The 14,446-nt window shown below is 37.6% G+C and overlaps 3 protein-coding genes across 3 annotated transcripts; 2 read left to right on the top strand and 1 right to left on the bottom strand.

Moving 5' to 3' along the window:
* Positions 1-3,143: 3,143 nt before the first annotated feature.
* Positions 3,144-5,755, top strand: LOC141648557 (F-box/kelch-repeat protein At3g23880-like). Its single transcript, XM_074457284.1, has 3 exons — positions 3,144-3,581; positions 3,794-3,869; positions 4,064-5,755. The coding sequence occupies exons 2-3, from the start codon at positions 3,799-3,801 to the stop codon at positions 5,415-5,417; spliced, it is 1,425 nt and encodes a 474-aa protein (XP_074313385.1). The 5' UTR covers positions 3,144-3,581; positions 3,794-3,798; the 3' UTR covers positions 5,418-5,755.
* A 3,494-nt stretch (positions 5,756-9,249) lies between these two features.
* Positions 9,250-10,351, top strand: LOC141649995 (protein synthesis inhibitor PD-S2-like). The gene is made up of 2 exons (XM_074458658.1): positions 9,250-10,123; positions 10,236-10,351. Exons 1-2 carry the CDS (start codon positions 9,250-9,252, stop codon positions 10,349-10,351), a joined length of 990 nt encoding a protein of 329 aa, XP_074314759.1.
* Positions 10,352-11,491: 1,140 nt separating this feature from the next.
* On the bottom strand, positions 11,492-14,030 carry LOC141646494 (F-box protein CPR1-like). The gene is made up of 3 exons (XM_074454370.1): positions 13,892-14,030; positions 13,356-13,431; positions 11,492-13,139 (listed from the first exon to the last, which is right to left on the bottom strand). Exons 2-3 carry the CDS (start codon positions 13,424-13,426, stop codon positions 11,783-11,785), a joined length of 1,428 nt encoding a protein of 475 aa, XP_074310471.1. The 5' UTR covers positions 13,427-13,431; positions 13,892-14,030; the 3' UTR covers positions 11,492-11,782.
* Between the last annotated feature and the right edge of the window lie 416 nt (positions 14,031-14,446).

Raw genomic sequence — 14,446 nt, 5'->3', positions numbered from 1 at the left:
TAAACAAAAAAATTACCGGGACGGAGGGAGTATTTGGAAATTTAGGTCGAGTCGGTGGTCAAAAAGTTTGGAATATGAGGTAGATCATTTATTTGTCTTAATCCAGGATTGCATAAGACTAGATGTGGCAATAATTGACCTGATCCGAAAACACGACACGAACCCGACAAGAAGTTAGCGGATTAGGGTTGAGAGGTTGTGACCCATTTAAGTAATTGGGTTGACACGAAACGTAAATGAGCCGAGTTAGGGTTGATCTCTTTTGACATGAACCCGACACGAATAACCCATTTAATTAAAAGTGTCATAATATAGGTGGGTTCAATCAATAATACAACCAAACAAATTAAAAATAATCATTCTCATTCATCATTTTTTGGATAATAATGCTAAAAAATTTTAGATTATTTGTTAATTTATTGGGTTAAACGGGTTAAAAATGACCTGGTACAAGATAAATGGTTAAACAAGTCGGGTTGGGTTATAGAAAAATTAAATGGTTTGGGTTAGGGTTGAGTCAAATGACCCATTTATGTAATTGGGTCGGGTTAGGGTTGGGGTAGTGATGACCCGTTTAAAGTTGACATGGACACGAACACGACACGACCTGATCAGTTTGCCAGATCTACATAAGACGGTTTAATTGGGATTTGCACAACTCAAACACGACAAGGCCCATAACATGCCGTGCCATGCTGGGCCTTGCCAATCCGATGTTGGGCTAAGATGGGTCGTGTACCGGGTCGGGATTTGGTAGTCTTACGACCCATTTACCCACTTCCTATCCTATCCTACCAAACGGGCAAGCCGGGCAAAAACCATTTCACCAATTTAGGGTACAAATCACTTAAAATTTTCATTCGACTTTTCCCTTTTAACTCTCATCTGCAAACAATTTTTTTTTTTTGAAACCCAACTGGGTACATGCATTAATTCGAAGTAATAAGCCGATCAACAAGCTCAGATAGCTTATCGAACCAAACAATTTTACCAGACCCTACCGGCGCTACATGTGCTAACTCATGAGCCACCGAATTGTTCCGCCTACTCGTAAAGGACCAAGAAACAGAAATGAAAGAATTACACAACCGTAAAATATCGTCAATAATAAAAGAAAACAAACTACGACCCGTCTTGCGTTGCCTCAAAGCTTCAATCACTTGCGAGCAGTCACTTTCCACCACGATTCGGTCATGACCCTTCTCCACCGCGAGCTCGAGTCCTTCAAAAATCGCAGCTGCTTCCGCCACATGTACCTCCCAAACTTCCCTCCGACTATGCGCCATGCCCCAAAGCACCTTCCCCCCACTGTCTCGGCATACGGCTCCAATGCCCACACCCACGCCATCCTTCACCCCCGCGTCAACATTTAGCTTCACCCATCCCGTGTCAGGAACTTTCCAACCATCCCCCGGCATTCCATCAGACAGCTGATGCCCGCCACCCCTCATAGCCCGCACCATCGACTCCCCTTCCATCTCCTCCACAACCCGCTGTATTCTTTTCACCACCTCAGCCACCTCAACCCGTCCTCCCTCAAAAACAACCATGTTTCTCGCCTCCCATACCGCCTAGCAAACTACCATCATTAACCCGTACTCCCTCTTCCCCAATTCACGCCAACACCCCTCCACCCAATCAGGCACCGAGCTAGCTCCCCCTCCCTCTTCGCCCAGCAACTCAACCTCCTCCCACACACTCCTTGTTACCCCACAATCCCGAAACAAATGAAGACCCGACTCGACATGACACTGACACAACGGACACAAGACATCATCATGACCGACTCGATTATGTAAATTTACCTTTGTAGCCAGAGCGTCGTTGCACAATTGCCAAAAGAATAGCTTGATCCGGGGCCACACTTGGACCTTCCACAAATTATTCCATAGCCATTTGCTCTTCTCCCAATTCGAAGTCTCCATAGTCTCAACATCCTCCCCTGCAAGCAGCTTATATGCTGACCGTACAGTGTATTCGCCATCCCGTTCCAAGCTCCAGTACCACGAGTCCTCGTACCCCTGACGACCCAAACGGATATTAGAAACTCGCTCCTGTTCAAAAGGCAACAAACACTCCTCCAATTTTTCCATATCCCAAGCACTCCCATCACCCGTCATCAGCTCCGCCACCCTCATCTCCTCCCTTCCTTCAACCCGCGGTGATAAAACCTTTCCAGTCTGAGTACCCCCTATCCACGCATCCCGCCACACCATAGTTCCTAGCCCATTTCCAATACACCGTCGCAAGCCTCGAATCACCACATCCCGAGCTCCTAAAATCCCACGCCAAGTATAGCTCGGGTTATTGCCACACCCCGCAGCTAAAAAATCACCCTCCCGTAATACTTACCACGCATAATACGAGCCCACAAGCACTCTGGTTCCATCAACAAACGCCAAGCTTGCTTACCCAAAAGAGCCCGGTTCGAAGCATCGAAATCCCGAAAACCCATACCCCCCATACATTTCGGAGTACACATACGTTTCCACGACACCCATGAGATTTTCTTCTTCTTACCCTCCTCTTGGCCCCACCAAAACCTCGACACAATCGCTCTAAGTTCATCACAAAAAGAAGCAGGGAGTTTAAACACACTCATCACATAGGTAGGGAGTGAATTGGCAACCGCCTTTATAAGAACCTCCTTACCCGCCCTAGACAATATTTTCCCACGCCACCCTTGCAAACGTTTATAGAGCTTATTGCGTACAATATCCGTGATTGGCTTCTTCGACCGTCCCACAACAGTTGGTAAACCAAGGTAACGTTCTTGCTCCTCCACAACATGGACACCCAATCTTCCAGCAATGCGATTCTTCCTCTCCTCCGACACCCCACGGCTAAACGACACCGTCGTCTTATCCAAATTGACCTTTTGCCCCGAAGCCAATTCATAGCGCCCAAGAATATTCATTACCTCGGCTGCCTCCTCCTCACTCGCCTTTACGAAGAAAATGCTATCATCGGCAAATAATAAATGCGAGATAACCGGGGCCTGTGCCACAACCCGCAGCCCATGAAGTGAGCCCGCCACAACCGCCCTACGCATCAAATTAGACAAGACCTCCGCACATAAGATAAATAAGTATGAGGATAGTGGATCACCTTCTCTCAACCCACGAGCTGGCCGGAAAACCTCCTTCACATTACCATTTATAAGAACAGCTGAAGAGACCGTTGTAACACACGTCATAACTCTCTCCACCCATCCTCCATGGAATCCCATGACCAGCAGCAGCTGCTCCAAAAAGTCTCATTCGACCCGATCATAAGCCTTCGCCATGTCTAACTTAACTGCCATATGCCCCTCCTTATGCCTCGAATTCTTCATAAAATGAAACATCTCAAACGCAATGAGCACATTATCCGTAATTAGCCTTCCGGGTGTAAAGGCACTTTGATTCTCCGACACAATATCATTTAAAAATAATTTGAGCCGGTTAGCTAGGATTTTCGAAATCAACTTATACACCACATTACATAAACTAATCGGCCTGAAATCACGGATTTTGTCGGGCGCCTTCTATCTGCAAACAATTTTCAGAGTGCCTAATTCCTCAATTCCTCTAATATTTCCGGTAATTTATCTCCCCAATTTTTACTATTCGTAATTATTTTATTTGATTATTAGTTTGAATTTCATTAGTTAGTTTATTATACATGATTGCATATGGGTTCTCCTTTAATCTGATTTAATTTTATTTGATTTCATTTGATTTAATTATATGTAATTAACTTGTGAATTAATTAAATTTGATCTTATGATTAATTATTAATTTGTAATTTTCAGCAAAAATGGCAGTCTCTTTTCAACGTTACATGCAGACTGATGGTAACAGCCAACTGATTCAGTTGTTCAAAGAAAGGTCTCATCTTTTCATTTCTTTTTCCTTTATTATTTTTGTTTTTAATCATGTGGAGTCCGACAATCGGATATGTACCCGTATCCGACAATCGTACCAAAGTCATAGTAACATAGCTGAGGGTTGCCATTTAATTAATTGCTGATTTTGATTATGTTGTTTTTATGTTTATTGTTTTGCGAAATGTGATCCCATAGAAGCGAAAAGGAACGTGAGAGGTCGATAGGAATTGTGATTGGGAATGGATATTGTTTGGATGAAGGTGTGATTGTCGAGATATTATCGTGGTTGCCGGTAAAATGGCTTTTGCAGTACAAGAGTGTTTGCAAATCATGGCATGCTATCATTTCAAGTTCCGATTTCATTTCCAAGCATCTCAATAATTATTATAGGAGGAACAATGACGACCATAGTGGTGTTCTCCTTGCCCAATATCATTTGGATGCATATTTCCTTCAGTCGTTTGTTATGGTTATAGATGAAACTCCTCGCGTTTTAGCACGTGAAAATATGCTTGATATGCCCATGTATGTTTCCGAAATATGTGGTCCTTGTGACGGTTTATATTATCTATACTACTATTTTGATGATAAACGTGCTTTGTGGAACCCTGCAATCAACGAGCTTAGAGTTTTGCCTCCATTACTTACAAAGAACGATCCTCTTTTAAACCCAACCGAAGCCCCGGGTGAAGTCTATGGTTTGGGATTTGATTCAGTAAGTGGAGATTACAAAGTGGTTGTTATTAAAGGATATCTGAGTAATGTAACTGATTGGTGGAACATCCCTCAATCAGTGATTGTTTACTCGGTAAAAAATGATTGTTGGAGGTATTGTGGTGATTTACGTAGATATTATGAGTTGGATAGAAATAAGTGTTACAATTTCATTAATGGGTGTTATTACTGGATGGAATCAGATTATGTCTATGAGGATAACAAAACCTGTGATGCGATCATTTGTTTTAATTTTGTAACGGATGGCTGTGAAGAGATCAATCTACCCGAATACCAGCGGCCAGCTTCCAAGTGTCTTGGGATTTATGATGATTCTCTTGCTTTTCTAAGCGTCCATCGGGATACCAATTGTTTTGAAATTTGGACATTGACAGAGAGTACATGGAGCTTGAAATTCAGAATTGGACCTTTTTCGACTGGTTTGAGACCCGTTGGTCACTGGAAGGATAATAAGTTAATTCTAGAATCAGATTATTTTAAGTTAGCCTTATTTGATGCTGAATCACAAGATATTAAGGATCTTTCATTTAAAGAATGGAAACCGTGTCGTGGCATTTTCGATTGTAGGGAAAGCTTGGTTTCAGTCAAGGGCGAGAGAAATTGGGAGCAAGGAGAAGATAACACTGCTATAGACAGCGGTAGTTCCCCCATTGAAATGAAAGAATCGGATTCGGAATTTGGAATTCGTGAATTATTTAGCTGCGAGACGAGCGAATCTGATTCAGAATATGGAATCGAAGACTTATTTTGCTATGTAACGAGCGAATCCGATTCAGAATATGGAATTCAAGATTTGTTTTGTCATGAAGGGTAGGAAATTTTGTTCCCCAACTGAGGTTGTATATACAAAGTTATGTATGTGTATCATTGGCGAGGAATGAAGATGGAGCGCAAATATTTGCTAACAGTTCCGGCTAAGAATCTTCTAAGACCTGTGGCAGAGCAGAGGCGCCCACCAAGCTGGTCTGTTTGATTAATGAATTTTCACTGGTACAATACACCTCACTAGTATCAATTTTTCGCTAGAAGAAGACTTGATGTAATACTCTAGGTTAATGAATTGTTTGTGTTTTGTGAACCTTTTTTGGTCGCCCCGCCAAAGCATGTACAGATGAAGTCTTTTGTGAACCTTTAATAGAAAAACCTGCGATCAAAAAGTCACTGTACGATACCGGCCCACAAGCAAGTGAGGTTTCATACTAAAATCACTATAAGCAAGTGAGGTTTCATACTAAAATCAATTGGTGATAGGAAGAGTAGCCCACTTACTTATAAGCTAATCCCTTCACTATTATTCTACCGATGTGGGACAATGCCCCTCACCTAGTTAGCACGGACACTCCTCCTAATTAGCCTTCTCGTGTCCGACGTTGTGTCAGACACTCGAACACCAGACACTCGTCGAACACACGCCTAAACATGTTATAGTTTAGATGAGGATCAAAATGTCAAAAGAGATTGATTAGAGGGTTTGGGTGGGAAATAAGAATTACTTATGGTCAAAGGTCAAATTTGAGCTTCACTTATTTAAATTTAATATCAAACACATTACAAAATTAAAATCATATGTTATTTATAACCATAAAATATATATTTATTAGATTTAAATAGCGTGTCCCGTGTCCTAAATTGTATGGGATGTCGTGCTACGTATCCGTATCGCGTCTGTGTTCGTGTTCGTGTCCGTTTTAGTGCTACTTAACTCCTCACACATATGGGAAGAGGTCTCCACAGGCTAGTAACCGCACAACTAAGCATAAAAAGCATTGACGTAATGACGTTGAGGAAATCTCCACATATTCTTTAATTTTGGTATAAATGGTACTATGCTTTATTTAGTTGCGTAAGTGGGAGTTGGAAAATTGTTTTACGTCTCTACTCTATACTCTATTTGTTATGCTTCTAATAATGTCATAGTCTATTTATTGTCTTACATACTTACATGTATAATATTTTATCGTAAATTCATTTTATAAAAGAATTATTTATTTATCTTTATTAGGATAATATCTCTTATAATTAAAATGAAGGAAATAAAGATGTACTCCGTCAGTTTCTTTACATTTTCAATTGTTGTAAAAAAATAATCTCCTTTCAAGTAGGATACTTGAACTTTTCGATACACTATATATGCTCCTCGAGTGACAATAGTAACATGATACCACGTCATGATATTTTAGTAGATGTGAAACGAGCGTTGGCATCTTCAACAGTATTAGGGAGTTTTACCTAAATTACCACAATTTCATAATAATTGAATCTGAAATAGTATGTAACTAAGATGAAGTTGATGATGACGATTGAGGAATAAAAAAAGCTTTGAATTTGAGAGCGCACAATGTTAGTTTTGGTATCATGCTTTATTAGTTTCCATTATCATTAGTAAAGTATTTACGTGCACATTTGTTATGCTCTAAATCTATGATGCTACACGATAATCGCGTCAATTTAACGTATGACGGACACATGATTATGTTATTGAAATTTGGGAGCGCACAATTTTAGTTTTTTTTTAGTAAGCTATGTTTATTTTTGTAGGAAGTCTATTTTGATTTTAATTTTGATTTTGCGTCTTCAATATAACAACATGTTGAAAATTATACGAACTTTAAATGTGCAAAACAATGCTTTCTCTAGACATTTTCTAATATCATTTCATTCTTGTATAGAAAACTATTGTTTTTTTTTTTTGAAGGAAATGTATAGAAAATTGTTGTTATTACATAGCAAACTACTCCGTATATTAGTTCGAATAGTTTTGGTACATATAATGTCATAATAATTACAATATTTTATCAAATACGGAGTAAAAAATAATAACGTATTTAAGCGTAATAGATTTTTTTTGGTACGTACGTCTAAGCATAATAGTAATAAGGTCAAAATCATATCATATTATTGGCCGAGGCTCGAACCTCGTTAATCGTTATTGCATTTGAGTAGAATTTTTACATCGGGTTAACCGCAACTTTAGTTTAGTCCTCTAGCTCACCAGGCAAAGGACCGTCTTGATAACATTGTTCACACCAATTTGACAATCACCATATATATGACCGTTATCAAAGCCAGCAAGGTAGCAAGGATGATCTCGCTCAACATGAGCGCCCCATAAATGAAGACGACATAACATTTTAAAAATACTTTTTGGCATTCAGTACAAGAAAAATACCCGTTAACAACCAACATATACGACTAGCAGTAAATTGGTTGCTAGTTAATTAGCAACTAAGAATATCTTAGATGCAAACTAGTAACTAATAATCAATTAAACGCTGAAATTAGTTTCTAATTAGCAACTATTTAAGTATTATTAGTTACTAATAGTCGCTAAGGTATGACTTAGCTTATGAGTTATAAACCCGTTAAACTCGTCATTGAGGCAATCCCTGTCCTTTGTCACGGTTATGAACCTGTCGGGTTAACACACCATATATTCCTCAAAATAAGCAATGTTATTGAATATGTATTCTTTCAAAATTTGAGATAAAGAATGTTTATATTTGTTGAAAATATTTTGCATTATACCAAAACTAGAGACTTTGTGGAGATTTCCTTCACGCCAATGCTTTTTACCGGTTGGCGGTTACTTAGTTAGACCATTAGTCTATAGTCCATACTACAAGTATATAGACCACATGCATCATCTTTAAGCTTCTCCAAAAGGAGCTTAGAGAACTATTTTCCGCCGTATAGACGTTCCACTTTATATTTTTTATTTTTCAAGAAACAATTGTAAGCAATAAATGAAACTCTTGAGCAAAATAAATGTAAAAAAAAAAAAGAAGATGAAATCATAGAAGTATATAGTGTCTTTTTTTATGGAACTTTTTTCACATACAGTTTTTTATTAACTTTCCATCTATATTATATAGATTAATTAAAACATGAATTGATCTTCTAATAAACTTTAATAATATTATATTAAAAAAATCCAAAACTAACCGAATTTATATTAGTCTAAATAAAATAATAAATCTGACAAACAACTATCAAAAACTCATTTTACACAAATGGTCTATCACAAAAAATTTGTATTAAAATACAACTTCGTTTTTTCATTTACATATACTCTCTATTTCTCATTTACATTGGAACTCTTTTTTTTTTTCTTTTAGCAATTCTAATTAGTTGTCTCTTATCTTAATTAATTTCTAATATTAAGTACTCATGGATACAAATCTACGTAAAACTTTGAATTTGAGTGGCATGAGTGAGGACGAGATGGATTCATGGTACTTTCCACATATCTTTGTGTGTCACGTCAAATTCCATGATTATTTCATTCGTCCATCGTCATCATCAACTTCATCTTAATTGCATACTATTTTAGATTCAATTATTATGAAATTATGGTAGTTTATAAAATAAATTTACTATACAACATTATACATGGAAGAGGTTGAGGTTTACACAACATTAGGCTAGGGCATTATTAGAAACATAACAAATAGAGTATACTCATAAAACAATTTTTCAACGATGGACCTTCAATTCAACTTACACAACTAAAAATAAAGCATAGTCTAGCCTATAAATAAGAGATCATGGAAAACACAACAAATATCCCCTCTTACTCTTACTCTTACTCTCTTACTCTTACTCTATTAGCCTAATTGCAATTTGCAACTCATATTCATAAAAGGAAAATGGGAATCAAACAACTTATTACACTATTTTTTGTAACTGTACTGCTCTTTGCCTTCACCCAATTATGTGTATCGACACAAACTTTAACTCTCAACCTAAATGGTACACCGACCAAGGTTGCTTATAACAAACTTATAAACGAAATCCGCCAATTTGCAAAAGGGAAATTGGAATATGATGGGATCCCAATGATGCAAGCGCCATCCGTACCTCCTGCTTACATTGTTGTTAAGCTACTAGCAAAGAGAGGAGCAACAGATGTAAGTTTGTCTGTTGCCATCAACAAGACAAACTTATACGTTGTTGGATATGCTGATGAGAGTCTGAAAAAGGCATTTTTCTTTTCGGAATCAGGAGAGGCTGAACCATCTATATTTCCGGGCCAATTGGTCAAGGAGATCCTTTCATTCGGAAGCGGTTATGGCGCTCTTGGAAAAATATCTGGCTTGGATAGAGAAAATCTTATATTTTCGTTGGACAAGTTAAAATTTTCTATGTTGACATTGCACGGTGAAGATGCCAAGAAACCAAGTTTCATTCACGATCAAGCAACCTTTCTTATCTATGCCATACAGGCATTCTCCGAGGCGGCACGTTTTAAGTACGTGCAAAAAAAATTCTTCACCCCCACCAAAACCCCTCCAGAGCCGGACCACAAAGTTCCGAAGCTAGAGAATGCCTGGGAGACTATAAGCAAAGCCGTGAAGATTGCTGTTGTTAAGAGGAAATTTGTTCCCCCTCTGATCTTAGCGCATGCCGATGGTTCCACTTGGGTAGTTAACACAGTCGATGAGATTAAGCCCGACATGGGCATCCTGTTGTACGTGTCGACCGTGAGCTACCCAGTCGTAAGTAAGATGGCTATTAATAAAGGTACATTAAGTACCATATTATTTATGTAAATAAGAGTGGAATACAAATAAATTAAACTATATAATAAAATTCAGTAAGCATATTGCATTTACTAGTTCTATTTGTGCATTAGGTAAGAGCCATAATAATTATTTATACATAATTCAGATGAAAACACTAAAAGCTAATAAGAATGATGAAAACGTCAGAAACATTTGCGACATTCACTATCATAGGGAGTCACCGTAATGAGGAACTAAAAACTATGGTACATAGGTCGTGTGCTCGAGTACTAATTTCTAAAGATTTTGGCAAGAAAGTGATATTCAGATTGATTCATCACTTTTACCAAGCATACTGATATAATTCTGCAATAGAAAAAAAAAATGACAGTTGTAGACAGAAATAATAACCCCAAGTGCTGAAATCAACACTCGAGTTTTGGATCGCTATGTAACTGGCACAACTTTTAGTCTATGGTTTTACAAGAGCAACGAGGCATGAAAACACAGGAAATAACAATTTAGCGAGCTCTGTACCCTGTTAATTCTGTAATGATAAGTGCGGAGGAGTAATGATATGGTATGAAAATGCTACGAGGGTGACATTTTCTTAAAGGTTCACAAAATACTTTTAAAACTTTATATGTTTTGGCAGCGCGACGTAAAAAGGTTCACAAAACAAAAACATCGTCATTAATCAAAGGTTCAAAATACACAGCTCATTACAATAACCTAGAATATTACATCAAGTCGTCCTCTTTTGAAGACGGGCTCTGGCTGACTTTTACTATTCGAGATGTTCTCTCGTCAATGGCAGTGACACATAGCCTGTATAGTGTATATACAAGCTCAAGTAGGAACAAATTTTCCTACCCTTCATGACAAAACAAGTCGCTAATTCCATAGTCTGAATCGAACTCAATCGTTTCACAGGAGAATAAGTCTTGAATTCCATATTCTGAATCAGATTCGCTCAACATCGGATTGGCAAGGCACAGCATGACACGGCATGTTATGGGCCTTATCGTGTTTGAGTTGTGCAAATCCCAATTAAACCGTCTTATGCTATCCTGGATAAGGTAAAATCATCTACCTCATATTCCAAGCTTTTTGACTAAAATGACTCGACCTAAATTTTCTAATAATTCTTTTTCGAATAAGGAAAATATGATGCCAACAAGAAACACGATTCGTCTTTACACGGCTTTTCTGGCACCCCGAAGAGGTGACGGTGGTCCCCATTATTCATCACCCGCAACACATCACAGTCAAAATTTCGAGGGTTGGTGAATTGCCGTGGTTTTACACGGCTGTTTACACAAGCCCAGATACGACTAAAAATGAAGAACTGAAACTCTGTAAAATGTGTAAAACGCGTAAAGCCGTAAACTGTATATGTTCTGGCGGCGAGACGTAAAAAAGGTTCACATAACACAAACAACAACATTAATCTAAAGGTTCATAATAATAATAATAATAATACACGGTTCATAAACCTAGAATATTCATCAAGTCTTCTTCTAGCGATGACGATGATATTTGTCTGGTGTATTGTACCAGTGAAGATTCATTAATCAAATGAACCAGCTTGGCAGGCGGGCGCCTCTGCAAATATTTCAAGGGCCGGAAAACAAAATTAATTCTTGTATATACAATCCGAGTTGGAAAACAAAATGTCCTACCCTTCATGACAAAACAAATCTTGAATTCCATATTCTGAATCGGACTCGCTCGTTCTACAACAAAATAAATCCTGGATTCCTAATTCTGAATCAGATTCGCTCGTCTCGTAGCCAAATAATACGTGAATTCCATATTCTGAATCCGATTCAATCATTTCCACGGGGAAACTACCACTTTCTGCAGCAGTGTAGTCCTTCTCGCCTTGGTCACAATTTCTCTCGCCCTTGATTGAAACCAAGCTTTCCCTACAGGCAAATATTCCCTGGCACGGTTTCCATTCTTTAAATGAAAGATCCTTAATATCTTGTGATTCAGCATCAAATAAGGCCAACTTAAAACAATCTGATTCTAGAATTAATTTATTATCCTTCCAGTGACCAACAGGTCTCCAAGCATTCGGAAAAAGTCCAATTCTGAATTTCAAGCTCCATGTACTCTCTGTCAATGTCCAAATTTCAAAACAATTGGTATCCCGATGGACGCTTAGAAAAGCAAGAGAATCATCATAAATCCCAAGACACTTAGAAGCTGGCTGCTCGTAACTTGGTAAACTTATCTCTCCAAAAGCATTCGTCACCATATTAAAACAAATGATTGCATCACACTTTTTATCATACTCATAGACGTAATCTGATTCCAACCAGTAATAACATCCATTAACAAAATTATAGCACTTATTGTCATCCAACTGGTAATATCGACGTAAATCACCACAATACTTCCAACAATCATTTTTTAGCGAGTAAACAATCACTGATTGAGGAATGTCAAGGCGATCACTTATGGTACTCCAATATCTTTTAATAACAACCACTTTGTAATCTCCACTTACTGAATCAAATCCCAAACCATAGACTTCACCCGCGGCTTTGGTTGGGTTTAAAAGAGGATCGTTCTTTGTAAGTAATGGAGGCAAAACTCTAAGCTCGTTGATTGCAGGGTTCCACAAAGCACGTTTACCATCAAAATAGTGGTATAGATAATATAAACCATCACAAGGACCACATATTTCGGAAACATACATGGGCATATCAAGCATATTTTCACGTGCTAAAACGCGAGGAGTTTCATCTATAACCATAACAAACGACTGAAGGAAATACGCATCCAAATGGTATTGGGCAAGTAGAACACCACTATGGTCGTCATTGTTCCTCCTATAATAGTTATTGAGATGCTTGGAAATGAAATCGGAACTTGAAATGATAGCATGCCATGATTTGCAAACACTCTTGTACTGCAAAAGCCATTTTACCGGCAACCACGATAATATCTCGACAATCACACCTTCATCCAAACAATATCCATTCCCAATCACAATTCCTATCGACCTCTCACGTTCCTTTTCGCTTCTATGGGATCACATTTCGCAAAACAATAGACATAAACATAATCAGCACATCAAAAGCTACTTTGGTGAGTTTGTACGACTGTCGGACACGGGTACATATTCAGATGTCAGACACGGGTACATATTCAAATGTCGGACTCAGACTGACATGATTAATAATTAATAATAAAGGAAAAATGATAAAATAATAAAGGAAAAAGAAATGAAAAGATGAGACCTTTCCTTGAACAACTGAATCAGTTGACTGTTACAATCAGTCTGCATGTAACGTTGAAAAGAGACTGCCATTTTTGCTGAAATTACAAATTAAAAGATAAAATTTAATTAATTAATAAGTTAATTACATATAATTAAATAAAATAAAATCAAATTAAGTTACAAATAGTCACGGCCGATTCCGTGAATTCGCCAATGGGTTCTTTGCTGAAATTACAAATTAAAAGATAAAAGTTTTGCTGAAATTACAAAATTTAATTAATTAACAAGTAAATTACATATAATTAAATCAAATTTACAATTGTTTGACTACTCAAGTCAAATCATCTACTCCGTATTAGATAATTTAATTAATTAACAAGTTAATTACATATAATTAAATCAAAACAAATTTAATTAAATCAAATCATCAAATAAAATCAAATCAGATTAAAGGAGAACCCATATGCAATCATGTATAATAAACTAACTAATGAAATTCAAACTAATAATCAAATAAAACAATTACGAATAGTAAAAATTGGGGAGATAAATTACCGGAAATATAAGAGGAGTTGAGGAATTACGCACTCTTAAAATTGTATGCAGATGAGAGTTAAAGGGAAAAGTCGAATGAAAATTCTGTAATTTCAGTAATTTGTATCCTGAATTGGTGAAATGGTTTTTGCCTGGCTTGCCCGTTTGGTAGGATTGGCAAGACTACCAAATCCCGACCCGGTACACGGTCCATTTTAGCCCAACATCGAATTGGCAAGGCCCAGCATGACACGGCATGTTATGGGCCTTATCGTGTTTGAGTTGTGCAAATCCCAATTAAACCGTCTTATGCAATCCTAGATTAAGGTAAATAAATGATCTACCTCATATTCCAAGCTCTTTGACCACCGACTCGACGTAAATTTCCAAATACACCCTTCGTCTCTGTCATTTTTTTTTTTGGTTTAATGGGGGCATGTCAGAATAAATTTCTTAGCCAAGATACATCTCTTCAAGCTGTTAGATACACGATTCCATCTAACTAAAAAGAAGTATATCTGGCTAACTAAAACAGTGTATCTAGCTTGCAAAAGATCTGAATCTAAAAACACATGT

Source organism: Silene latifolia, chromosome 3 (assembly GCF_048544455.1).
Source record: "Silene latifolia isolate original U9 population chromosome 3, ASM4854445v1, whole genome shotgun sequence".
Taxonomy (NCBI): domain Eukaryota; kingdom Viridiplantae; phylum Streptophyta; class Magnoliopsida; order Caryophyllales; family Caryophyllaceae; genus Silene; species Silene latifolia.
Note: the sequence above shows the minus strand (reverse complement) of the source record. Positions and strands in the feature narration are given on the sequence as shown.

Bases quoted from the DNA above. Each gene is read 5' to 3' on its own strand.
- LOC141649995 (XM_074458658.1), top strand. From the start codon at position 9,250: ATGGGAATCAAACAACTTATTACACTATTTTTTGTAACTGTACTGCTC. The intron at 10,124-10,235 runs GTACATTAAGTA...TTTGTGCATTAG, and splicing joins TAAGATGGCTATTAATAAAG to GTAAGAGCCATAATAATTAT.
- LOC141646494 (XM_074454370.1), bottom strand. From the start codon at position 13,426: ATGGCAGTCTCTTTTCAACGTTACATGCAGACTGATTGTAACAGTCAA. The intron at 13,140-13,355 runs GTCTCATCTTTT...GTGATCCCATAG, and splicing joins ATTCAGTTGTTCAAGGAAAG to AAGCGAAAAGGAACGTGAGA.
- LOC141648557 (XM_074457284.1), top strand. From the start codon at position 3,799: ATGGCAGTCTCTTTTCAACGTTACATGCAGACTGATGGTAACAGCCAA. The intron at 3,870-4,063 runs GTCTCATCTTTT...GTGATCCCATAG, and splicing joins ATTCAGTTGTTCAAAGAAAG to AAGCGAAAAGGAACGTGAGA.